Raw genomic sequence first — 27,605 nt, 5'->3', positions numbered from 1 at the left:
ATCTACAGATTTAATGCAATACCCATCAAATTACCAGCAACATTCTTCTCAGACCTAGAAAAAACAACGCAGGAATTCATATGGAAACACAAACAAGCCGGGCTCAGTGGCTCAGCCTGTAATCCCGCACCTTGGGAGGCTGAGGTGAGTGGATTGCCTGAGCCCGCAGGTTCGAGACCCACCCGGGCAACTTGGCGAGACCTCATCTCTACAATAAATCAAAATTTAGCCAGGCGTTGTAGCACGCACCTGTAGTTCCAGCTACTTGGAAGGCTGAGGCGGAAGGATCGCCAGAGCCCAGCAGGTCAAGGCTGCAGTGGCCAGGAGCAGCCACTGCACTCCAGTCTGGGTGACAGAGTGAGACTCCAACTCAAAAGAAAAGAAAAGAAACACAAACGACCAAGAATAGCCAGAACAATCCTCAGCAAAAAAAAAAAAAAAAAAAAAAAAAAACCAGGTGGTATCACATTACCAGACTTCAAACTTTACTATAAAGCTACAATCATCACAACAGCTTGGTATTGGTACAGGAAAAGGTATATAGACCAATGGAATAGAATTGAGCTTCCAGAAGCAAAACCTCAATTTCTCAACCAACTCATCTTTGACAAAGCCTCCACCACCTACTACTGGGGAGAGGAGAACCTATTCAGGAAATGGTGCTGGGAAAACTGGCTGACCACATGCAGAAGATAGAAACAGGACCCCTATCTATCCCCATACACAAAAATTAACTCTAAATGGATCAGAAACCTAAATGTAAAACCTCAAACCATAAGAACCTTAGAAAATGAAGGACATACCCTCATGGAAATTGGAACTGGCATCCAATTCCCGAACAAAAACTGAAATCCATAGGCCATAAGAGATAAGATAGACAAGTGGGACCTCATTAAACTGACAAGCTTCTGCAAAGCCAAAGAAACCATCAAGAGAGCAGGGAGACAGCCTACAGACTGGGAAAAAGTATTTGCCAACTCCAGGTCTGACAAAGGCTTAACATCTTGGATCTACAAGGAACTCAAACGTGCTGAAAAGAAAAAAACAAACAACCCCATTATAAAATGGGGAAAAGATATGAACAGACACTTCACAAAAGAAGACATCCGAGCAGCCAACAGACACATGAAGAAATAAATGTTCAACCTCACTAATCATCAGGGAGATGCAACTCAAAACCACACTGAGATACCACCTAACTCCAGTCAGAATGGCAATTATCAATAACTCAAAAAATAACAGTTGCTGGAGAGGGTGGTGGTGAAAAGGGAGCACTTATACACTGTTGGTGGGAGTGCAAAGTAATACAACCTCTGTGGAAAACGTGTGGCGATTCCTAAAAGCTCTAAATATTGACCTCCCATATGACCCGCAATCCCCCTACTGGGAATATACGCTGAAGAACTCAAATCACTCTATCAAAAAGATACCTGCACATGTATGTTTATCGCAGCATTGTTCACCATAGCAAGAACCTGGAAGCAACCATGCTGTCCGTCAAAAGAGGACTGGATTAAAAAAATGTGGCACATATACATGATGAAATACTATGCAGCCATAAAAAAGAACCAAATTATGAATTTCGCAGCAACCTATATGGAACTAGAATCTACAATACTGAGTGACCTCTCACAGAAACAAAGATCTGAGTATCACATGTTCTCACTCATATAGTGGACCTTGATCATCCAACGTATTACCCTAAGAAAATGACTGATAGTGGTGGGAAACTATGAGGGGGTAGGGAGGGGAAGGGAGAAGGGATTAATGGTAGTAAACATCTGTCTAGGGATGGGGAGAGACCTCTTATCAACAAGGGTGCCTGAATGAAGCATATTTGTATGCCGAGCCCTTAACTGTACCCCACAATATCATAACAAAAAATATTGATTATAAAAAAAAAAGAATTCTGTTTCTCAAAAAATCACAGGAGACTGAGGAACACTCTATATACTTATAGCAGAAAAAAGAAAATCTCTCTTCTGGCCAACACAGGAGGTGGGTTTCACTCTTCCCATCACAGACACAGAGCTCACCCCAAAGCACACAATGTAGCCAGGCCTCTGGAACATTCCCCGCTGGACTCAAAAACACAGCACATATTCACTGAGTTCTAAATCTGTACAGGGCAACAGCATGATACAAAATTAATATTCTGCCCTCATCCTTGTGAAGGCACATTCACTCTTTTGAGGAAGGCTACTTCCAATATGTTCTGTCAAAAACATGCCTTGGAGCCAGATTCCATGGCTCAGCCTGTAATCCCAGGGCTTTGGGAGGCTGAGGTGAATGGATTGCCTGAGCCTGCGGGTCCGAGACCCGCCTGGGCAACTTGGCGAGACCTCATCTCTACAATAAATAAAAAATTAGCCAGGCATAGTAGCATGCACCTGTAATTCCAGAAGGCTGAGGCGGGAGGATCGCCAGAGCCCAGCAGGTCAAGGCTTCAGCGGAGCGGCCACTGCACTCCAGTCTGGGTGACAGAGTGAGACTCCAACTCAAAAAATATATATATGCCTTGAAAATACTGTTCACTGCTCACATTTCAGGGAAAGCCAAATCCAGTGGTCTTACAGAAATTATACCTTAGATATTAAGCATTCATTTTCTGCACTAGTCAGCCATCCTTCTGCTGCTATGACGACGGATATTCTTTAACGTTACAAGGCTGGGTGAGGATGAATTGCTGTATTATTGCTTAGGAAGTCTTACGCTATTTTTCTTTTTTCTTTTTTTTAAGAGATAGAATCTCACTATGTTGCCCAAGCCGGTCTTGAACTCCTAGTCTCAAGAGATCCTCCCACCTCAGCCTCCCAAAGTGCTGGGAATTCAGGCATGAGCCACCATGACTGGCCCATTATGCTACTACTTATCATTAAGGTTTGCTAAATCTGTTTCATTAACTTATTTTAAAGATGGTCAGACCTTCTTAGAAACAAAGAGTAAAAAATACCGGTTTTATATGTTTAAAGCCCAGAAACCAAAATTCAAGAGACACCCTAAGATTTTTTGATCCATCAGAGGCAGCAAGGTAAAAAATCCTAAAACCATCTCATTTTGCAGCTCGGTTTCTCATATCAATACTACTATGTCACTTGTATCAAGTAATTTAATTTCAAGTCAGTTTAATCCAGTGCTATTTCACAGCAAAGAGCCAGAAACATCTGGAAGGGAAAAATATTAACATTGGTGTGTGATTCAATGGAACCTTTTAAAAACAGATAGGAAGAGGCTGGGCATGATGATTCACACCTGTAATCCCAGCAGCTTGGGGGGCTGAGGCGGGAGGAGTGCTTGAGCTCAGGAGTTGGAGACCAGCCTGGGCAACACAGCGAGACTCTGTCTCTATGAAAAACAAAAAAAAATTAGCTGGGCGTGGTCACACGCCTGTAATCCCAGCTACTAGGGAGATTGAGGTGAACGGATCGCCTGAGTCCAGGAGGTTGAGACTGCAGTGAGCTGTGATTGTGCCACTGCACTCCAGTTTAGGCAACAGAATAAGACATCAACTCAGGAAGGAAAAAAAAAAAACAGATAGGGAGGATGGAATGTAAGACACAGAACTTGGCCTCACCTCCGTCTGCACCATTAAAGGTCTGTGCATTCGAAGGTCATACACAATCCCATACACATCCACAGTGCTCTCATTCTCTATCTGGTAGATAAGACGATCAATGGCAATGAAAGTGCCTGTTCTTCCAACCCCAGCACTGAAAAGAAAGGGAGTGAGCACATGACAGTGTGTTACCTCTACCGCGATCCTCTCGAATCCCCCATTGGTGCAGACACCTTGCCTTCTTCCACCCTCACCCACTGAGGGCAAGGCCCAGGATCGGTAAACACTTGCGCGACTGAAACCCCTGCAAGTCAGACTAGCCTGGGACTGAGGCCTAAGTCCCAAACTGACTCCAAGTCAGCTACCACAGACAAGACACCTGGCGAGAGCTCCTTAAATCTCACCCCCACTCAAGTTGCCACCATAACCCAGGATGGGAAGTCTCGTCAATGAGTTCCCCACAGGGTAGCCGAGGCCCTCCTTTCTTCTGTCTTAAATTAATTCCTTTAGCTTCAAAGGTAACTTCTCGTTGTCTAGACTAAGGGGTCAGCAAACATGTTCTGTCAAGAGCCAGAGAGTAAGGATCTTCAGCTTTGCAGACCATATAGTCTCTTTCTGCCACCACAGCACGAAAGCAACCATAGCAAGACATAAGTAAAGGAACACGGCTGTGTTCCAGTAAAATTTTATTTACAAAAACAGGCAGCTGACCAGATTTGGCCCACGGGCTACCGTTTGCCAACTCTTGTTCTAGAGTCTCGGGACTTAGGGAGTGAGTCCTTACCCAAACCTCTGTTGATGTCATTAGTGCCTGCCGCATTCCCCCTTACCTATGCCTTGTTTTTGTAAAGTGCTCATAGATATGCAATTATGAAACCTGTTACACATGACGTGCCATTCACATACCTGCAGTGCACCAGAATTGGCGATTCTGGGGGACTCTGCTTCATATAGTCACGAACAAGGTACCGAAAGTTGAGGAGCAGGTCAGTGGTGTCAGGAACGCCGTGGTCTGGCCAGGAGGTGAAATGGAACTGTCGTAGAGGGTGACTCTCACTTGTCAGGATCTAAAAACCAAAAAAAGGTTAGATCCAGAGAGAAAGGAGGCCTGCCCAACAACAAAAAGACAAGGGAAACCAAACAGAGCCTGTGTTCTCACCAGGAGCAGTGATGATGAAAAATTAGAATTCTAGAATTCTACCTCTGCACAACAGCTGATAACAAGCTTACACAGATGTTATCTTGCTCATCAAACCCTCATAATACTCCCAAAAGGGGGGCTTATTGCCTCCCTTTAATATGACACAGCAGAGACTCAGAGAAGTGGCGTGACTTCCTCGATACTGATTTAATGTGGCAGATATCGCGTGTCCTCCAATTCTGAGTTCGGATGGCTTCCCTTCCCCCCCACAGCTGCTAGCCAATAACCTACTCACATTCTTACACCTGCACCTCCTGAGAGCATCATAAGCCCCATCCCCGATTCCACCTGGGAACGTCACGGACCATAAAACCAAAAATAATTTACACAAGCACAAGCAAGAAGGACCTCATAATTCACCATGTCCTCCAGAAGATCTAATAAAGGATCAGGCCACTAGCAAGTCAATACTTAGAACTGCAAAGGGTTTGAAAAAGGGCCCCACCCACCCAAAAAAGCCATCCATCTCCACATCTGACAGACAATCGAAAGTGGACCAGGTTATAACAGAGTTAGTTATTCCACAGGCTAACTTCCTACCTCAGACCAAAGCAGGCACCTTCAATGGCCAGAACGCCACACCGGCTGGGGCCAGGCCGGTCCCTGACCCTACTGTTCTCATTATGCCCATATCCGGGGACTGACTTTACCCGTGTGACCTATGTCTGGGCTGCAGGCATTTACATCTCCTTCTGACAGCCATCCTTTGACACTCATGATTTTAAAACATATATTCACTCTAAAAGCAGTGAATTTACAGTATTTGAAATTTGGAAAACAGCAAGGAAAAATGGGGGAGAGAAGAAGGAGTGGAAGGTCTCCTCGCAGATAAACCTCACAGCCACAAATTTCACCAAAAGTACTCATCCGAAGAGAGATGAGGCATGTGGGGGATGGGGAGAAGAAGGAAGAGAGATGGAGAGGAGAAAAAGGGAGGGAGAGGAGGAGAAGGAGGAAAAGAACAAGTGTTATTCTTGGTATTATCTCTGCTGAGGGGCACGGGGGCTCAGGTCAAGGGTGACAGTCAAAGGAAACTTGTCAGCTGGATCTGAAATGGTCTCATTGTCCAAAGGGAAAATGTATTTGTGTATTTTGTACAATTAAAAAACAATATTTTGGCCAGGCATGGTGGCCTATAATCCAAGCACTTTGGGAGGCCAAGGTGAGAGGACTGCCCGAGCCCACGGGTACGAGACCAGCCTGGGCAACTTGGCGAGGCCTCATCTCTACATTAAATCAAAAAAAGTAGCCAGGCATGGTGGCGTGTGCCTGTAGTTCCAGTTACTTAGAAGGCTGAATCAGAAGGATCGCCTAAGCCCAGCAGGTCGAGGCTGTGGTGGCCGTGAGTGTACCACTGCCCTCCAGCCTGGGCAACAGAGTGAGACTCCAACTCAAAAAAAAATTAAAATAATACTAATAATAATATTTTAGTAAATGCCACGTATCCTGGATCAGATCCTGAAACAGTGGAAAAGCATGAAACCTGAATAAAGTCTGGAGTTTATTTAATAAAAAAGATTAATAGTAATGGCAATTTTTATTGCCAACTCCATCCACAATTCACTTCCACAAGGATAAACCTCAAGCAGCAGAAGCAACCAAGAATAAGCCAGTCAGTTTAGATGGGCAAAGTCTATAGAAATAAGCATGGCCTGGCTAGGCTCGGTGGCTCAGCCTGTAATCCCAGCACTTTGGGAGGCCGAGGCGAGGGGATTGCCTGAGCCCGTGGGTTCAAGACCAGCCCAGACAACTTGGCAAGACCTCATCTCTACAATCAAATAAAAAATAGCCGGGCATGGTAACAGGCATCTGAAGTTCCGGCTACTCAGAAGGCTGAGGTGAAAGAATCACTGGAGCCCAGAAGGTCGACGCTGGGGGGCCGTGCGCGTGCATGCCACTGCACTCCAGGCTGGGCGAAGGAGTGAGACTCCAACTCAAAAAAAAAATGAAATAAGCATGACCTATTTCAAGGGTTTGTCCACTACTGTGAGCTGCATTACTTAGGTGGCCAGATCAATGCGAGATAACAGCTTCAACAGAGCATCTCCAGAAGAGGAACTGAAGTATTAATTGAGGCCAGAATCTTTGAGACAACAGCAATTAGTAAAGAATTAGTACTTAATATACTACACTTTATCCATGACTTACAGTAATCTTCAAGGATAATCTCATAAACGAGACCCTAACCTGCCAATACCCTTAAGAGGCACTCCACTGAATCCAACTCTGGGTTTTTCTTTGATGCACTCTTCACAATATGCAAATTTCACCTCCTCACAGGTTTCCCTTTCATTCTACTCTAACATGTCCCTTTGGAAAACTAAACTCTACATACTCATTCTTTTTAACAGCTGGCCCATGATACAGTAAGCAAGTTATAGTTTAGTTACCCACTCTCCAAAAGCTAAATATTTGCATGGTTTCCGAATTATAAATAAGGCTGGGGTTTATCTTTATGCATAAGAAGCCTTTTCTAGTATTTCTGATTATTTCTTCAGGACAGAGCCTCAAACCTGGAACCACCAGATCGAAAGGAATGAATGTTAGGCCTTTGACATAAGTGACAACAGACTATTCCAGTTTGTACCCATCAGCAGATACCAGTGGCACTTCATGGCACTGCCTCTATCATCAAAAACCCTTAAAAGAAAGAAAAAAGACACATGGACTTGACCTCCTAGAATGCCCACACGATTTTTTTAAATTATTATTTTTATCTTAAAGATATGGGGTACAATTCGGGGTTAGGTATGTAAGTGACCATGCAGGTAAAGTTTGGGTACCCATGGTGATGTTATGTGCCTCCCCCCTCATTCCCCTGGCAGTGTCCAACTACTGCCAATCCCCTTCTTACAGTATTAGGATAAATGTTCAGGGTTTGCTTATGAGTGAGGATGTGTAGTATGCAGATCTTTGTTTCTGTGATAAATCACTGAGTATTATAGACTCTAAATCCATCCAAGTTTGCCTGCACAATTTAATTGGATTTGTTTTTGTAACTTGTGGGGGGCAGGGAAGACATGTCATACACCCTGGAATCCTATTAATGTAACTTATAAACCACTCCTATAGCAAATGGCTGTTCCTGATGCAGTATTTCCAACCAAACAATCAAAAAGGCCATAGTGTATGGATGAGAAATCTATGAGCAAGTCACCTGGAAATGGATGAAAAGGAAAGAATTACTGACACAGAGCCGTGTTCTTTTTTTTTTTTTTGAGTTGGAGTCTCACTCTGTTACCCAGACTGGAGTGCAGTGGCCACTCCCAGCCACCGCAACCTTGACCTGCTGGGCTCCGGTGATCCTTCTGCCTCAGCCTTCCGAGTAGCCGGAATTACAGGCGCACACTACCATGCCCGGGTAATTTTTTGATTTATTGTAGAGATGAGGTCTCGCCTGCCCAGGCAGGTCTTGAACCCGCGGGTTCAGGCAATCCACTCACCTCAGCCTCCCAAAGGCACAGGATTACAGGCTGAGCCACCGAGCCCGGCTAGAGCCGTGTTCTTAAGACTCATTTTATTCAGGAATAATTTATGAAATTCCCCTCAAGAAAGTAAAGCTGAGGGGTTGCCTCAGAATGTATATGGATGTGGATTGTTTTAGTCTATAAAGAAGAAAGCAAAAATATTTTCTGATGCATAAGAAAACAGATTAGTCAGTGCTAATCTAAAAAGTATCACCCCAAAGTTAATGTGTGGTAATTTTATGAGGTCTCCTTGACGTCTTACTCACATTTTTCACAGTGAAATCTCTGATGGTCCATTCTGGAAGGACAATTTCTGATGTCATTGCCACAGTTATGTCCCCGTAGTCTTGAGACTGCTTGGTGGGCCAGTACTCCTCACATTTGGTCTAGGATAAAAATATTATTTTTATAAAAAGACTCATATCACACCATCTGCCATCACTAAAACCTCACAAGGGAGACCAGATATTGAAAGCTGGCATCAGGGACTGAATCATTTCTTTGGTTGGACTCTGTTTAACTCTTAGAATTGTTTTATTTTATTTTCTAGAGACAGGTCTCAGTATGGTACCTAGGCTGGACTCCAACTCCTGGGCTCAAGCAATCCCGCCACCTCATTCTCTCAAGTAGTTGGGGCTACAGGTGCATGCCACCACATCTAACTTAGAATTTTTTTTTTTTAATTTACAATTCTTGGCAACTCTTTTAAAATTAGGAGTGTTCTCCCAAAAATACAGATTTCTGGCTTCTCTTTAAAAACCAGAAGATCAGGCTCTTTTTTCGGCTCCATATAAACTTTAGGATTGTTTCTTCTTGTTTTGTGGAAAATGAAGCTGGTATATAGGGATTGTGTTGCATATGCAGGTTGCATTGGACAGTGTAGTCATTTTAACAACATTGACCCTTCCCATCCATGAACATGGGATGCATGATACAATATGTACACGTAACAAACATGCACTTGTACCCCCGAATCTAAAATTTAAAAAAATTTTAAACCATCAGATCTACCAACCCTAGGCCCTCATTTCTACATGAAAATTGATTTAGAGTCGAGCAGCCACTGTTCCTTGACCTGGAACAGAATCCCCATTCGGTTCTCTTTGGTCCCTGGAGTAGCCATGCCACAACTGTTCGCTGAACTCATCTTCTTGGATTGATTCTTAACCCCAGGCAGCCAGAAGAAATGAAGGCTCTTCCCAATACTTCCAGATATACACCAATTGTAATACAAATACACACATCAACAGAGGACCAAATTAAATCATTTTGGGCTCTTTGATTTCTATAAAGTTGGTGGGCAGATGTGAACAGAAGTAAAAACCAGGATCAACTATTCTCCAAGAATATCCAAATCCCCGTTGGACAAATGATTACACACACACACACACACACACACACACACACACACACTCAGTTTCCCAAAGTGTACTCTGCTGAAGGTGGCTTCCCTAACCTATTGGTGATCTGACTCATCGGAGAACTTTGATTTGTTTTAAAAACACATGCCTGGCTGGGCTCGGTGGCTCAGTCTGGAATCCCAGCACTTTGGGAGGCCGAGGCGAGTGGACTGTCTGAGCCCGCAGGTTCGAGACCTGCCTGAGCAACCTGGTGAGACCTCCTCTCTACAATAAATCAAAAATTAGCCGAGTGTGGTAGCACGCATATGTAGTTCCGGCCACTTGGAAGGCTGAGATGGAAGGATCACCAGAGCCCAGCAGGTCAACACTGGGGTGGCCGTGAGTCTGTGTGCCACTGCACGCCATCCTGGGCGATGGAGTGAGACGCCGACTCAAAAGAAAACAGAAACAAAAAAAACGCACGCCTGAGATTCGGACTCTGGGTATGGGATCTGTAATTTTTTTTAAAAGATCTGGGTTTCTGGACCACTGCTCAAAGGGCCCAGGATATGGAGTTGATGCCTAACCCAGCCTCTTACCAGCTGTATTTTGGCTGCTACCTTGTGGGTAAGTTCTGAAAGGCCGAGCCTCATTTCCTCCATCTAGAAAATAACAATACCTCACAGGGGCACCATAGGAAAGAAACAACACGTATGCAAGTCTACGGCAGAAAATACACCGTCTCCCTTTCTCTTTCACCCAAGGTCAATAACATCTGCTTCTACCCCAACTTAAGATAAACAAGGGCCCATCTAAATTTACCTTAGTGCTCTTCATTTATTTAACTATATTCTTTTTGCTTATCGAACAGATATTTCCAAGAATGCTCCATGTACAAGGCATTGGACTCAACGGTACTTTGGTTTGGTTTTGCTTTCGAGTCGGGTTCTCGCTCTGTCACCCAGGCTGGAGCCCAGTGGCACAATCATAGCTCGCCGCAGCCTCAAACTCCTGGGCTCAAGAGCTCCTCCCACCTCAGCCTCCTAAGTAGCTGTGACTACAGGCACACACTACCTACACCTGGCCAATTTTTTTTATTTTTTGTAGCGACGAGGTCTCACTGTGTTGCCCAGGCTAGTCTCGAACTCCTGAGCTCAAGCAATCCTCCCACCTCGGCCTCCCAAAGGGCTGGGATTACAGGTATGAGCCACTGCGCGAGGCCTGAACTCAAGAGTACTACGAAGTTTATTTACATTCATGAAAAAATACTCTTTCAGTTCCATAACCTGTTCATCAGAAGAGTGCACCAGGATGATGAAAGCAGGAGGTAACGAAGGGAACTCCAACCCTCCGGAGCACAAGCAACATGAAGCTGGGCATCGTCTCTCACTGCTCTTTGCTGTTTTCCTTCCTCCACCCCTAGCCCCTAGCAAGGACCTTACACAAACCGGGGACTGGACGAACATCTGCTAGCTTGAAGTGAAATAAAGAGCGTTAAAAGCAATGATGCCTGATGGTTCCCACTGTCACCTGGGACAGCACCACTCAAAGCACCACTCCTGGAACGGCAGCATCAGTACCACCCGGGAACTGGCAGAAGGCACTTCTGAACTAGAAACTCTACGGGTTGAACCACCCTCTGGGTGACGCTGATGGACCTTCAAGTTTGAGAACCCCTGGCTTAACAAATCAACTCCCCTTCCTCAAGGAACAAGCCTACACATTAAAAAAAAAAAAAAAAAAAACCCACAGAACAAAGTTAGGTTCCATTCCCCGGGCACAGAAGTTTTGAACTGGGCATGTGTTTTTCAATTCTCTTTGTATCCACGTAAAGAAACATGGACCTTTATGAACGGAAGAAATCTTATATTTGATGGAAGTGGCAGAGGGACTCCAAGCTACCACAGGGGAGAGGGGACCGCTGAGACTTAGCTAGGGACAGTCTGAGATTTTGCTTACAGAAAGGGCTCCAGTGCTAAAAACCCCAGTTTGAAAAATCGCCACGTTGACGAATGAATCCCTAGACTCAGAGGCGAAGCTGCTGACTGCTTAGAGATGTGAGGGGCTTTGCCCACATCCACAGAGCCAGTGAAGGATGGAGATTCTTGGAGAGCGGGCCTGTATGATGCCCCTGGGCCCGACCCCACTCCCGCTCTTTGCTGACTTCAGCAGTGGCAACTTAGTAAGTACAGGGCACTGATATTTAGCCACAGTAAAATGTAATGACAAAACAGAATTTTTTTTAAGTTTCATAAAACTTTTTTCTTAAGGGGGAAAAAAAGACAGAAAACAAGTTTCTAGGAATAAAGGTGCTAATGTCTGCGGGAGAATGTTGCTTTTGTTTTTTGGTTTCGGGGGGTTTTTTTTGAGTCAGTCTTACTCTATCACCCAGACTGGAGTTCAGTGGCATGCTCACGGCCACTGCAGCCTTAGCCTGCTGGGCTCAGGCGATCCTTCCACCTAAGCCTTCCAAGTACTGGAATCACAGGTGCATGCCAACACACCTGGCTGATTTTTTTCTGATTTACTGTAGAGACAAGGTCTCGCCAAGTTGCCCAGGCTGGTGTTCAACCCCTGGGCTCAAGCAATCCTCTCACCTCCACCTCCCAAAGTGCTGGCATTACAGGTGTGAGCCACCACACCCAGCTAAGAGTATTGTTTTAAAGAGACAAGTGGTTCTTAAGATGCCCTTCCACCACCATAAAAAGTAATTAATTTGATTTTATTTCAAAATTTTAAAAATAGAAAAGTTGCACCGAGTATGCAAAAACATAAATAAATAATAGAAAAAAATATAGAAAAGATACTTACCCTTCCCTGTTCAACACACTTGGTCAACATAATAACAGCATATACATTTTTCTCCCAAACCATACGCCAAAAATCTTTCAAAGTGTTAGGTAAAGGTCCTTGTGTGGCAATAAAATCTTTCTTGGAATGGTAGCCCTAAAAATGGAAAACAACGCACATTCAACCTCAAAGAAACAGAGAGGAATGCTCTGAAGATTCCATGAGAACATTCCAGTGCTGTGAGCCCATCCCCCCACTTACAGGCATGTAATTGGCATTGATGTAGTCGTCCGTTGAATGGGTCTGGACTGAAAGTTTGACTCGGGAAATGTCATCTGTGACATTGAAAGAAAAAAGGTCCTCATTATAAGCAAAGGTTTTAGGAAAGTTGTACACAGGAGAGAAAAAAGAAATATAAATTTCAACAGTGGAACTTGTGTCTTTGAAGATGCACAGCATGGCATTTCACCCCGATGACCTCATTAAATCCTCAGGGCCACCATATGTGACTGTGACACAGAGAAGTCACATGTCACTCACTCTGGTGAATGGCAGGGTCAGAACTGGAACCCGAGCAGCCTGACCCCAGGGCCCAGGCTCTTCACCACACCAGACCCCTTCTCAGATAGAACGAACCTGTTACTAGTAGCCATTTTATTTATTCTTCAAACCACCATGCCAGCCTTTACCTTGTTTTACAAATGAGGAAACTGAGAAAATGCTGAATCTGAACAGAAGCTAATGTTTTGGTCCAGGAAAGAAAAACATAGCTTTAAATGAAAAAGAAAATATCCTAGTGTAAAATTTATCCACAAAGCCTATCCATTTTGGCCAAATCAGAACATGGCTGTGATCTGCTTACATTTCTCTCTGTGCTCTAATTCCCACACAAAAGAGAGACCACGTCGAACTTTCCAGGGAGAAGTATTTACACTTCATCTAATGGCCGATGTAATAAACAACTCTCATCTTAAACTCAATTTGCTGTTATCCCTCCTGGCTAGACATTGTTCATTCTCAAAAACAGGAAAGAATCTAAATATAATTCATACCTAGCTGTGGAATGCACTCAGCCCACTAGAGATGTGTCTAGACAAGCGGAAGGTGTGACCCCCCCCGCCTGTTTGGCCTCTGCCCCCTTTCATTCCAGAACTATAGAAATTGAAATAAAGAGGCTGTGAGACAGAGTGGTGAGTGGGTCAGAGGAGTGAACGCAGAGACACTCAGGGCAGCACAGGGAACACAAGACGCTGCCCTTTTCCATGAATGAGACAGACAGACCTGGTCCAAAGCCTGGTTTTACCATCACTACCTGTGGGACCTTGCAAGAATCACTTCACCACCCAGTGCCTCATTTTCCTGATCTGCAAAACGAATATTCCTCTGCCCCCTTCATAAGGTTGCCATGAGGATGAAACTAAACATAATGTACGTAAAAACAGTGCTTAGCACATAGTACACTAATGAGCGGGTGGTCATGGAAGTGTCTAGTTAGTCTCACTGATTACCTCCCCTCTACTGTTAGAGACGTGATGGCCAGGGACAGAAAAAAGGGAAGATGCTGAGGAGAAAATCACTTACAGGGCAGGACATTATTGTAGCGATTCTTTCCTCTGTTTTCAGCCAGTTCTGCTGCATATTTAGGTTGACTGATTCCAACAAGCTTCAGATCCTGAGAACAAAATAAAAGAGTTGTTCATTTATTTAAACTCCAAATATTCCTACCAAGCACAGAGCGTGACAGAACAAAGTGGAAAATGCGGAGGGGCTACGAGTTCAATTGTGCCCCTAGATGAGACGTTGGGTTTCTCACCCCCGGTGGCTGAGTGGGATCTTATTAGGAAATACTGTCTCTGCAGATGTTGTAATCAAGTTAAAATGAGGTCATGCTGGAGGAGGGTGGCCCCTTGATCCCATATGACTGGTGTCCTTATAAAAGGAAAAGAGACAGTCGTAGATACACGAGGGGAGATGGCCATGGGAATAAGGAGGCAGAGATCAGAGTGATGCTGCCACAGAACCAAGGGACATCTGGGGCTACCGGAAGCTGGAAAGGCAAGAAGGAGCCTCCCCAGGGCTCAGGAGGGAGCGTGACTCTGCCACACCCTGGTTTTAAACTTCTGCCCTCTAGAACTCTGAGACAACAAATTTCAGCTGTAAGCCACCCAGTCTGTGACGCTTTGTTATGGCAGCCCTTGGAAACTAACACAGAGGTTAAAATAAAAGGAAAAGAACAATCCTTGCTTTCAAAGAGCTAACCACATGGCGGAAAGGTTTGACTAGAACTAACTCATGTTACGACAAGGCAGAATTAAACAAATGCTGAATAATGGTAACCAGCAACATGTCACAAGTGAACAAGGCAGTCTGAGGACACAGAATTCAAGTCTTCCTACCGGGGTCTGAGAAAGCCATGGAAGAAGCAGTGTGTGCACAGTGCTGATTGGTGAGCCAAGTCAGGGGCGTGAGAGGAGGGACACTGACAGGGCAGCATGGGAGGACAGGTGTGCAGGACATGGTGAAAAGGGCTAGTCCTGGGGCTGGTGGGTACAGAGCACGGGGGTGCTAAAAGGCTCACACTCTTTCCTCATTCTTCTGGTGAATAGTCCCCTCTGGCCAGGCGTGGTGGCTCACGCCTATAATCCCAGCACTTTGGGAGGCTGAGGTGAGGGGACTGCCTGAGCCCACGAGTTTGAGACCAGCCTGGGCAACTTTGAGACCTCATCTCTACAAGAAATCAAAAAAATAGCTGGGTGTGGTGGTGCCTATCTGTAGTTCCAGCTACTTGGAAGCCTGAGGCGGAAGGATCACCTGAGCCCAGGAGGTCGAGGCTGCAGTGGCCAGGAGTGTGCCACTGCCTTTCATCCTGAGGGACAGAGTGAGACTCCAACTCAAAAAAAAAAAAAAAAAAAAATAGTCCCCTTATTGAGTTCCCACTTTCTATCTCAGTTTTGTAATTTCCAAGAAAAATATAAAAACGCAATATTTACAACCACGTACTTCATACTCCTCTGCGAACCCACAGTTGGAGTCGGCTTGCTGTTTCTTAAAATAGGCCTCAAAATTTTCCACTCTGATTAACTTAGATCTAAGAAAACAAAACAACTTATTAGGGTTTCTTACATTCAGTGAAGTTCATAATTCAAAATAGACAAACACAAGTTATAAAAAAAAAGGAAAGTTACTACTCACTTTTTAGGTCTTCATCATAGAAAGGGAAAGAAAAATATAACCAATTAGAAGACGCATTCATATTCTGGAGATGACAGTAAACATCTTCCCAAAAGAACAAAAACCAGAGTATAATTTTTTTTGGGGGGGTGGGGTGGTCAGTGTACTATTATTTACAAAACGCTAAAACGTAAATCAGGAAATCTGATTTCTAGAACCTAAGTGTAACTAATTGGCTTTGTGACTTTCAGTTTTTCTCTTCCCTTAGATCTTGATAGCCCATTTGATTTTTTTTTAAATCACAAAATAAGTATTTATTGGGAGACTAGTAGACCATGGCAGGGAAGCTGCCTTCAGGAGACTCATAAAACATAGACTCCTGGCAGAAAATAGAGCTAGCAAGAACTTTCAGATGATCATGGCCAAGTGTGTCAATCAGTAAACATAACAGCAAATTCCAAAAATTCTCTAGACAGTCATTGAACAGATTGGGGGATAAAATGTTTTAAAATAAAGCTCAAAGCTTGAATGACTTACTTAATTTGAGAAAAGGACACTTCGTTGTTCTTTGCATCTTTCCTGTTTTGAAAAAAAAGAGATGCATTAAACAAAAAACTTTCATTCTCTGTTTCCCCCTTTTGTGTTTCTACAAAATGCCTTCCCCCAGGCATAGTTCATCGATGACACAAAATCCTGTCACTAACACTAAGCTTAATGGTCCAAGCAGCAAACGCTGATTACAGATCTGTGAAGTTATCTTCTTTTCTGTCACCTAAAAATATGAAAAGAAATCGTACTGAAGCAGCTTTAGAAAAGTCCTTGTGGCTGGGAGCGGTGGCTCATGCCTATAATCCCAGCACTTTGGGAGGCCGAGGTGAGAGGATTGCCTGAGCCCGCAGGTTCGAGACCAGCCCGGGCAATTTGGTGAGACCACATCTCTACAGTAAATTTAAAAAATATCAACTGGGCATGTTGGCGCGTGCCTGTAGTTCCAGCTACTAGGAAGGCTGAGGCGGAAGGATCGTCTGCGGTGGCCGGGAGTGTGCCACTGCCCTCCAGCCTGGGTGACAGAGTGAGACTCCGACTCAAAAAAAAAAAGTCCCTGTCAACATTTATCAGCAACATGACCTTACTGTAAATCAAAACTCAGTATCTCATACTCTGTTTATGAGAAAGCTTTTGTGATGAGTTAAAGCAATAAACCAGAAGACATGTCAGATCCAGAGCTCACAGGTTGGCGAGGCACCTGCACGCTTCTGCACTGTTGGCTAAACTCGTATCAAAATGGAAAACATACCCCTGGCCATAACTGCCTAGCTTAGAATGTAGCCTAAGGAAACAACCGTGAATGTGCCCAAAGATCTAGGCACAAAAATAAGTAACTGTGGCCAGGAGAAAAAAAAAAAACCGGAAACATTCAGGAAATTCATAAATGGTGCTGCCTCCATACAGCTGAATACTCCACACCCACTTAAAACAACGATAAAATGAAGCTGCCCACTGCGTCACAAGTGAATAAAGCAGTAGACACTCACATGGATAATGTGATCCCATGTGCCTAAGAATTTGTGTGTGAGTTTGTGGTAATCACATCAAAATGCTAAGAGAGTTTTGCATGGGTGCTTAGATTATGGATGGCCTGCTTCCTTTGCTCTTCTTGTCTGTATTTTTGTTTTGCAGGGGGAAAAAAATCTGTTACTGTTTACCAAGAAACCATAAAGCGGTTTTACCCAGCCACTGACCCCTCCCTCCCCAAACCAGAATCCAACATCAAAACTGGAACACGTGCACCGCCTGTCACCTCAGCAGAGCAAGGGCAACACCAGGACCCGGTATGGGCCACGTGAGGGGCCTGGGCCTGGGCCAGGACGGAGCGTCCCTGTCTGGCAGCACCTGGCAGCAAACGAATCCCAGCTAACAGCCAGGCTTCACACCCCTACACAGTCAGACGAGAGAGGTCAGGTTCAAGTTCCACGTCCAACCTCCTAACTGGGCTTCTGTGTCTTCAGAAGGGCTACAAGACCCACCTCTCAGAGTGTCATGAAGGAGACCATTCACGAAGGCCCCAACCCAGGCCCACAGTGAGTGCTCGGAAAGGGCTACTGTTTTTACTGTTTCACTCCCTTGCGGGGCAGTTGTACAGATAAATAGTAATAATAGCTATGCAGGGCACAGACACCAAAAAGCACTTTATTTTTCCAGTGCTCCTCAGCTTGGCAAGCGAGACACAGTCACGATCCCCGTATCACAGACAAGGACACCAAGGATCTGCCTCCCAACAGCCTGTCAGAGATAGAGCCCATATTCAAACTGAGTCAACTCTGAAATGAAGTCTCCTAACACAGCCCTAGGAAACAGATTTGTGAACACAGACTCCCCTTAAAAGGAGCACTCCACTCTGTGGTGTTTACCCACAGCTGGAATCGCTAGGGGGTACAGAGGGATAGGACTGGCCTGATGCCGATTGCTGTGGGTGACGAGACCATGGCGGCTCATGACCCTATTTCCTTCCACTTTTGTGAAGATTTGAAATTTTCCATAATAAGAAACTTCCTTAGGTGCGGTGGCTCACACCTGTAATTCCAGCAGTTTAGGAGGCTGAGGTGGGAAGATTGCTTGAGTCCAGAAGTTCAAGATCAGCCAGGGCAACATAGCAAGACCTCACCTCTACAAAAAAACTAAAAAATTAACTGGGTATGGTGGCATACATCTGTGGTCCCAGCTATTCTGGAGGCTGAGGCAGAAGGATCATCTGCACCCAGGAGGGTGAAGCTACAGTGAGCCCTGATCATGCCACCGCACTCTAGCCTGGGCAACAGAGTGAGACCCCCAACTCAAAAAAAAATTTTTAAAGCTTCCTTAAATAGCAGAGTATTATTATTAACATGGGCAGCATCACCTTTTCTTTCTCCAGAAGATGAAGCCTCCCACAGCCACAATAACCAGGGCACCAAAGATACATCCAAAAACTGCTCCACAGATGACACCTGGGAAAAGTCCAGATAAAAGACACTTTAAGAGATGTTCACGCAGGACCACACGATGCACTGACAAGCAGCCCGTGGCCCTCATACCAGAGGGCTCAGGGGCGTGGGAGGTGTGTGTGCGTGCGCGCGCGCACACACACACACACACACACACACACACACACACAACTGAAGGCAGTTAAATAGCTTTGTACCTAAAACTAGCCCAGGTGTTCAGGAGCTGGGTTCCTGTCACCAGTCTGCCACTACCTGGATGGTCTTGAGAATGGCACTGTTCCTCTCCAGGTCTCAGTCTCCTCAACTGCACATTTAGAAAACTAGAATAGGTCAGAGATTTTCCTGACGCCTCTCACTTTTTGAGACTAACCCATGCGTATGAGCAGAAGCACCTATGGCACCATGCTCAGGTGACATGAAGCCCGTGGGTGTGTTGGGGAATCGTGTGGCAAACTCCTGAACTTTGCTTCTGGGGCAGGGATCCTTTCCCACACCCAATAACTACCAGGTGTAAAACCCACACAGACAAGGCTGGGCGTGGTGATTCACACCTGTAATCCCAAAACTTTGGGAGGACAAGGCAGGAGGATTACTTGAGTCCAGGAGTTCGAGACCAGCCTGGACCACCTCATCTCTATTAAAAAAAGTCAAAAACTTAGCCAAGCATAGTGGTGCCTGCCTATAATCCCAGTTACGCGGAAGGCTGAGGCAGAAGGATTGCCTGAGCCCAGAAGATCATGACTGTGGTAAGCCATGATCATGCCACTGCAGTGCAACTTAGGCAACAGAATGAGACCTCAACTCAAAAACAAACAAACAAAAAAGCTAATCGGTCCCTTTGTCTGTGGTCTAAAGATAGAAGATGTATCCTCTCGGTCCCTAAAGCTCTTAGATCACTTAGGCTTGTGTGATGAAGGGTAGGAGCACTTGACAAAGAGTCCAATACCAGAATTTCAGGCCTGCCTCTATGCTACTGTGTAACCCTGGGCAAGTTACTTCCTCTCTGGGCCTCAACAGCCTTATTTCTAAAAGGGTTATTGGATAAGACAAGTTCTGTGACTCCCTCTGATGCTAATATTCAAGGATCCAATGCACTCAGTCACACTGCATGCCGGTCACGTGGGCACACAAGGACACACAGAGACAAAGGGCCCGAATAATCGCTGCAGATTAGAAGAGCTACTGGCATTTAGAAAAGGGAGAATGTGGGGTCCAGGCTGCAGGGCCTCGAAGGATGAGGCTGAGAGAACCCAATGGTCCAGTGACATCTCAACTTCGGATGGGGAGAGCTGGCCACACCAGCCCTCCTGGGGGCCCAAAGGAGGCATGCAGATGGCAGCCTTCTGTGGACACTTGGAGCAAAACGCCACTGAACCAGCACCAGGACTGTGGATTCCCCTCTACCTGGATCCTGGGGCAAGAAGACAGCGTCTGAGTAGGGACTGAAGGACACGTAGCTCTCTGCCCCATCAATGAGTCCGAGATTGTGAGGGTGAAAGGTGATGTTGGTGAAGCCAGCCACACAAGCCCTGCGGATGACAAAGAGCAAGAAGAGGCCACTGAGACACGTCCGAACACAGGCACGTGGAACTCTACACTCATGAGGCTTGGCCCCCAACAGCAAGAAGTAAAAACCGTACCGGTAGGAGCCGAGGGGCTCCAGCTTCCCATTGTAATAGCCGAGCGTGGTTGACTCATTTCCAACATTGATCTCATATTTCAAGAGCTCAGACAAGCCCTGAGAACGTCCCTCTTCCTCTGTTCTTACAAGATATGTCACATATGTGTCCGAGGTCCCCTTTTTGAAATCATCGTAGGTATATTTCAAGACATCTGCAGAAGTGTGACCAGCTGAGAAAGGCCCAGGAAGGAAAACCATAAGAAAGTGATGACAGGACAAATAATAATAATAAAATAAAACTTAAAAATAAGAAAATTGGTTAGTATTTTGATCAATTTAAATAATCTGAATAAATTTCAATAAAATGTCATAAAAAGTGAAAAAAAAAAAGTGATGGCAGGGAAAAACTTAAGTCCCCCGCCCCCCCACATCCAAATAGTGTTGGTGACACTGCTGACAATGACACTAGCCACCACCTCTCAAGTATATCTCTGTGGTAGGTTTCACTTACAAGAAACTCTAAGAGCTTTACCTACATTAACTCACTGTGTCCCCATGAACTCACTGTGTCCCCATGAATCTCATCACGCAAGCTTCTCATCTCCATTTTACAGACAGGGAAATTAAGGCACAGAAAGCTAACGGGACCTGCCCAAGGTCACACCACCTATGAGACAGAGCTGGATTTCAACCCAGAGTATCTGGTTCAGAGCCTGGGGCCTCGCACATCACAGGCCGGCACTGGTCAGTCTGGCCACTGTGCGACACAGCCCTCTTCATTCAGCAAAGCTCTGAGCTTGGAATTCATTGAAAACCTTCACAGCAGAGTGACAAAAAGCTTGAAACAGACCCAAGGTTGAAAAGCAGAAAGATGGGTGGGCACAGTGGCTCACGCCTATAGTCCCAGCACTTTGGGAGGCTGAGGCGGGAGGACTGCTTGAGCCCAAGAGTTCAAGGCCAGCCTGAGCAACATAGTAAACCCTATCCCTATTTTAAAAAAATCAAAAAATTAGCCTGGCGTGGTGGCACACACCTGTAATCCCAGCTTCTCAGGAGGCTGAGATGGATCACCTGAACCCAGGAGCTTAAGGCTGCAGTATGCCACGACGGTGCCACTGCACTCCAGGCTATATGACAAAGTGAGACTCTGAGTCAAAGAAATAAATAATGAAACGAAATAAATGAGATGAAATGAAATGAAATGCCCTGTGACATAAAAGAGAAGAAAAACCTAGATCACAGGTTGGCAAGTTACAAGCCACGGGCTAAGTCCAGCCACTGCTTGCTGTAAATAACATTCAATGGGAACAACCCAGCTTATCCCTCGTGTACCTCTTCTGACTACTTTCACGCCCCAATGGGAGAATTGAATCGTTGCAACAGAGACTGAGGGACCTGCGAAACTTAAAATATTTGCTATCTGGCCCTTTACAGAAAGTCTATCAATCAGACAAACAGCTCACCCTCCTCTTCATGCAAGCTCCTAGCATGGGTTGCCACGTAGAGAGAGGCGCGTATCTGTACCATGAATATGTCTCGGTGGGCAGAGAAACACTCCAGTCACTGGGTCACTCATGGGCTGTGTAACCCATGGAGGCCCCTCCTTACCTTCCCCAGTGGTGAGAATGACGGCGTAGGCTTTGATGGGTCCGTGGCTGGCTTCAAATCCACTGAACTTGACCTTTACTGAATTGTGACTGACAGACGTAACGTTAGGGGATCCATCTGGAGGAGGGGGGTCTGAAACAAAACAAAACATGATCACCCCACATTTCAAACCAAAGAAGAAGCAGAATTATCAGGTAGAGAATGTGCTTCGGGGTCCGCCTCAAGATCTGTCCCTGCCCTGGAGACCGCGTGCAAATCTGTATGCAAGAGGCGGGGAAGGAAACTGGAGGCGAGACAGTGGGCATTGAGAAGCACATCTGGCTCACAATGACCCCTTGAGTATGTCCAGTCACATCCCCCTGAGTGGGTGCCCAGAGCTTTGACTGGTTTTGTTGCTGTTGTTTCTAATGGTATATGCTTTTATTTTATTTTTTAAAGCATATTATTGAGGTACAATTAGAATACAAACAAGGAGGTGAAAAACTGGTATACTGAAAACAACAAAACATTGACGAAAGAAATTAAAAGAGTTACAAATAAGTGAAAAGATATCTCATGTCCATGGATTGGAAGACTTAATATTGTTTAAATGTCCGTACTACTCAGAGTGATCTACACTTTCAATGCTGCCCCCAACAAAATCCCAATGGCAATTTTTAAAGGATAGAAAAAAATCCTAAAATTCGTATGGAACTATAAAAGATCCAGAATAGCCAAAGTGATCTTGAAAAAGAAGAGAAAGGCTGGCGGCCTCACAATTCCTGATTTCAAAATGTATTTGGAAACCTATGGTAATTAAAACAGTTACAATAAAGGTATAAAGATACAGACCCACAGGACAGAATAGGGACCAGAATTAAACTCTCACATATCCAGTCAATTGATCCTCAACAAGGGCACCAAGAACACACAACGGGGGAAAGACAGTCTCTCCAGGAAATAGTGTTGGAAAAATTGGATATCCACATTAAAAGAATGAAATTGAACCTCTACCTTATACCACATACAAAAATAAACTCTGAATGGATTCAAGACTTAAACATAAGACCTGAAACTGTAAAATTCTTTAAGAAAAAAAACACAGGGAAAAAAGTTCCTTTCTGTCAGTCTTGACAATGGTTTATCGGATATTACTCCAATAACAGCAAAAATAGATAAGTGGGAGTAAATAAAACTAAAACGTTTCTGTACAGCAAAGGAGATAGTCAATAGAGTGAAAAGCCAGCATCCTAGTCTGTTGAAGATAGCCTGCTTTTCCAAGTGGCCCAGCCCCTTCTGACTCAAAATGGGCAGGATCCTTATCCTGAGAACTGGGGTGGGAGACAGAAAGTGTGAAAGAGCTGCGTGGGCGGAACTCTAAGGTGTGGACTTGTATGCAGACACTTGAACTTGGCACCAGGATCGGTTGGTTGGTTGAGAACAAAGATGCCCAGGAAGAAGGATCAAAGATGCGATAAGGAGAAAACACACTTCCTCCTGAGACCTGGCCGCATTCCTGCTCCGTGACCTTCACACTACAGTCCCCATATTTGCTGGAGTTGGTCTAAAATGCTTCCTAGAGAAGCCCAATTACCCTCTTCCCGGAAACCAGAAAAGTCCACACAGAGACGCTGCTGGGTGACCTTCATAATTATAGTGTCCCCGTCCAAGCCAGGCTTCTAGAACCACACTCTGAATTAACACTAAAGAAGAACTTTCTGAATTAAAGGCAACCCCTCTCCACACACTCAAGCATGCAGTTTGATTTGTTCTCATTCTTTTAAGATTGAGGAAGACTAAGAAAACTGAACTCCAAAACAACCACAATGTCATCTCTAAACCTGCGCTGTCCCATATGGCAGCCACCGGCTACATGTAGCTGTGGAGAACTTCCAGTGTGACTAGTCCAAGTTCAAACATGCTATAAGTATACATTAGAGAAAAAGGTCAGACTAGTAGCAAAAAAAGGTCAAATATCTTGTTGATACCTTATACAGATTACATGCTGAAATGATAACATCTTGATATACTGAGTTAAATAAAATGTTATCGTGTTAATTTCAGCTGTTGCTTTTTAGCTTTTTTGGGAGGGTTGGGGGGGCAGGGAGACAGAGTCTTACTCTGTTGTCCAGGCTTGAGTGCAGTGGTGTGATCCCAGCTTACCACAGCCTCAACCTCCTGGGCTCAGGCGATCTTCCCACCTCAGCCTCCTGAGTAGCTCGGACGACAGGTGCCACCATCACGCCTGGCTAATTTTTGCATTCTTTTTTTGTAGAGGCAAAGTCTTGCTATGTTGCCCAGGCTGATCTCAAGCTCCTGGACTCAAACAATCCTCCTGCCTCTGCCTCCCAAAGTGCTGGGATTTCAGGCGTGAGCCACCATGCCCGGCCTCCCTTTTACTTTTTAAAAATGTGGCTTCTGCCGGGCTCAGTGGTTCAGCCTGTAATCTCGCGCCTTTGGGAGGCTGAGGTGAGCGGATTGCCTGAGCCTGCGGGTTCGAGACCCGCCTTGGCAACTTGGCGAGACCTCATCTCTACAATAAATCAAAAATCAGCCGGGTGTGGTAGCGCGCACCTGCAGTTCCAGCTACTTGGAAGGCTGAGGCGGAAGGATCGCCGGAGCCCAGCAGGTCGAGGCTGCGGTGGCCGGGAGCGGCCTCTGCACTCCAGTCTGGGCGACAGAGTGAGACTCCAACTCAAAGAAAAATAAAATAAAAAATAGAAATGTGGCTTCTGGAAAATATTAAATTATACACAGGACTCACATGGTATTCCTAGCAGATGGTGCAGTTCTAAACCATCTTCAGCAAGCCCTCGAGTAACTGACAGCAGTGACCGCTTGGAGGCACTGCTGCCACATCTGACGGTCACCTGTCTGCACAAGCCCCGGCATTTCCCGTCAGCTCTACACCTTGCAGCTGGCCAGAAAGTGTCCCTAGCTTCTACTACTCCCAGGCTGCCCGCAGCATGTAAGCTCACCATCACCAAGCCTGGACAACCTCTCCTCCCGCTGTTCTCGTCAACCCTACGCTCCAGGGACCCCGCTGGCCTCACCCACCGTAGTGTCCTATCACTCCCACTGCCATAACCTACCCATCCCTCCCATGCTTCTAAACTGCCTTAGAGAAAACACGACTCCTCTCTATGTGATGCATGTGAAATGCGTATATAAGAATTCACCCAAGGAAAGGAAGCTACAGGTCAAAAACTGTGAGAGGATCACTGAACTAGAGGATATGTGGTCATTACCCAACCCTGCCACATATTGTTCAGCTTCAGAAACAAGTCTCTCTGATGAGCTCCTGTGCTCTGTGCCAGGCACTGTGCCCAGCCCTGAAGGTGCAAAATCAGACACAATTCCTGTTCTTTCAAAGCTAATAGGCATTGAGGAGATGGCATCATGAAACAGAGCTGCAAAAATGCATACTTTGAAAAAGACACGCGGAGCAAAGGACAGAAGAAATAAAGCCAAGATTAAAAAGACATTTTTCCAAGCACACACACACAAAAGATGGAACACACAAAGATTAAGTAGGCGGACCCCTGCGTAGTAAGTGATTCGCTGTTTCCCAAAACAGCTCAGTGGCTTGTTAACATGGATTCCAGGGAAATGTGAGTCTTGACTGAATATCTGATCATATTTTTTTTGTCTTGTTAAATTTTTAAGTGTAATGCTAATATTAATGTGACTATATTAGAAAGAAAGAAAAAAATGAGTCCCTATCTTGAAATGATATAAGGTGAACACAAAAAAAACATGTCATGATCAGAACTGGTTAAGGCAACCCCGTCAGGAGAAGGGAGAAGGCATGTACATGAAACAAGACAGGCCACGTGCTGGCAGGCATTCCACTGAGGGATGACGGGTAGGGGATTCATTCTATTATCCTCCACTTTTCTATGTATTTGAAAGTTTATATAAAAATGATTTTTCAATACACTAAAGGAACTCATTACTTCAAAGAAAACATGGCAATTAGTTATTCTGTAAAGAAAAGAAAACTTTTAGTTCTTGTTTTGGTTTTGTTTTTTTTTTCTTTTTTGAGTCATGGTCTCACTCTGTCACCCAGGCCGGAGTGCAGTGGCACGATCACAGCTCACAGCAGCTTCAACCTCTTGGGCTCAGGCAATTCTTCCACCTCAGCCTCCCAAGTAGCACATGGCCACATCCAGCTATTTCTTTTATTTTTTGTAGAGATGAGGTCTCACTATGTTGCCCAGGCTGGTCTCAAACTCCTGGGTTCAAGCAACCCTCTCACCTCGGCCTCCTTGAGTGCTGGGATGACAGGCGTGAGCCACCACACCCAGCCAAAAGGAAATTTTTAGAGTGTAAAAGAACGAGTGCTTCTTATACTGCTTTTTACCCTGAATTTCTACAGAATGGGAAACTAGTCTGTGCCAATAAAAGAAAACCTCTTAGGGGAAATAAAAAACAAAAACAGATTTCTAGGCCACATTTGTGAACCCGCTGTGTCAGTCTCTCTAGGAGTAGCTACGATGCTATCTGACGCCTCCACCATGAAACCCACCTGTGATGCCAGTAACGCAGGTGTTTTGCGTGGGAGGTGCCATCTTCCCACAGGACACCGTAGTGACACTAATGTTGTACGAGGTAGAAAAATTCAAATACGTGACTTCTGTCCTGTACTCTGTGCTGTTCTCGGAGGAGCAATTCTCCAGGCGTGTCCTATTGTCCCAGGCACCACTGCTGACCCCCAGCTCGAAGCCTGTGTTGGCACCAGGAGGGCAGGCCCACCGGAGAACCAAGGACGGCTCTTTGGGGACCATGTCACAGTGGAAGGAGGCCACCGGTGCAGGATCTGCAAAGCAAGCACAGCACAACATGAGACCCGGGGACTATGGCCTTTGCAAACAGACACGTAGGGAGTAGCAGAGCCCTGGTCCATCGTGAGGAGGAGACAGGTGTGCGGCGTGGCGGAAGAGGCAGAGGCTGACCCCGAATCAGCCAACACAAAACAGCGTGACCCTGGATCAGTCACCAACCGCTCTGAGCCTTAGCTGCAGGACTGTTTAAGGACTCAGTGAAGCAACAGATGTCGGTCACCGGGCAAGATGCCCGGAAGAGGCCGGACTCCGACTTCTTCACTGCATTGTCTCATGTTGAGGCCCTCTTGACAATCCCTCTAGAATAGATACAGTTCACGCTGTCTCATTTGACAGATGAATCAACTGAGGTTTACAGAGCTTAAGTAGATTGCTGGGGATGACATGGCTGGTAAGTGGCGAAGCAAAACTGGCTCCTAGGTTTGCTAAATCCAAGCCAGGGGCACTTGAACTATACACACAACATGGTGAATAATCAACAGACACTGGTGTCAGTTTCCTCGTCTTGAAAATGGGGTGTTACCACCTAATTTTGCATTCTGGTGTCTTTTCTCCCAGTGCCAAGTATCCCTTTCCTTTGTTGAAACTGCTGAGGCATTATCTTTTCCTTCGACAATAAGAAACCAACTCTATCTTTCTCCCCTCCATTTTCCCTCCGGTTCTGGGTGTTTTGTGTTGGCTGTGGTTTTTTCTTTTTTATTCTTTGTGTGTGTGTGTGTGTGTGTGTGTGTGTGTGTGTGGCATGCTCACAGCCACCGTAGCCTCGACCTGCTGGGCTGAGGTGATCCTTCCGCCTCAGTCTTCCAAGTAGTTGGAACTACAGGCACGTGCCACCACGCCTGGCTAATTTTTTGATTTATTGTAGAGATGAGGCTTCGCCAAGTTTCCCAGGCTGTTCTCGAACGCATGGGCTCAGGCAATCCTCTCACCTCAGCCTCCCAAAGTGCTGGGAGTATAGGTGTGAGCTACCGTGCTCGGGCTGCCTTTTTTTTTTTTTTTGATTTGGAGTCTCACTCTGTCACCCAGACTGGAATGCAGTGGCCC

At 45.4% G+C, this 27,605-nt stretch overlaps 1 protein-coding gene across 1 annotated transcript in view; it reads right to left on the bottom strand.

Moving 5' to 3' along the window:
• Nucleotides 1-27,605, bottom strand: part of PTPRJ (protein tyrosine phosphatase, receptor type J) — a 56,122-nt gene that overhangs the window by 5,042 nt on the left and 23,475 nt on the right. Inside the window, exons 11-24 of the mRNA XM_008051093.2 lie at nucleotides 26,246-26,536; nucleotides 21,739-21,870; nucleotides 20,150-20,360; nucleotides 19,914-20,038; nucleotides 18,425-18,512; nucleotides 16,063-16,104; nucleotides 15,547-15,555; nucleotides 15,355-15,442; nucleotides 13,936-14,026; nucleotides 12,616-12,689; nucleotides 12,376-12,510; nucleotides 8,491-8,610; nucleotides 4,463-4,623; nucleotides 3,575-3,710 (exon numbers count right to left, since the gene is read on the bottom strand). Coding sequence (XP_008049284.2) covers nucleotides 3,575-3,710; nucleotides 4,463-4,623; nucleotides 8,491-8,610; nucleotides 12,376-12,510; nucleotides 12,616-12,689; nucleotides 13,936-14,026; nucleotides 15,355-15,442; nucleotides 15,547-15,555; nucleotides 16,063-16,104; nucleotides 18,425-18,512; nucleotides 19,914-20,038; nucleotides 20,150-20,360; nucleotides 21,739-21,870; nucleotides 26,246-26,536 — 1,703 coding nt within the window. The remainder of the gene's footprint in view (nucleotides 1-3,574; nucleotides 3,711-4,462; nucleotides 4,624-8,490; nucleotides 8,611-12,375; nucleotides 12,511-12,615; nucleotides 12,690-13,935; nucleotides 14,027-15,354; nucleotides 15,443-15,546; nucleotides 15,556-16,062; nucleotides 16,105-18,424; nucleotides 18,513-19,913; nucleotides 20,039-20,149; nucleotides 20,361-21,738; nucleotides 21,871-26,245; nucleotides 26,537-27,605) is intronic.

Source organism: Carlito syrichta, unplaced genomic scaffold (assembly GCF_000164805.1).
Source record: "Carlito syrichta isolate Samal-C Ts95f unplaced genomic scaffold, Tarsius_syrichta-2.0.1 Scaffold163154, whole genome shotgun sequence".
NCBI lineage: Eukaryota > Metazoa > Chordata > Mammalia > Primates > Tarsiidae > Carlito > Carlito syrichta.
Note: the sequence above shows the minus strand (reverse complement) of the source record. Positions and strands in the feature narration are given on the sequence as shown.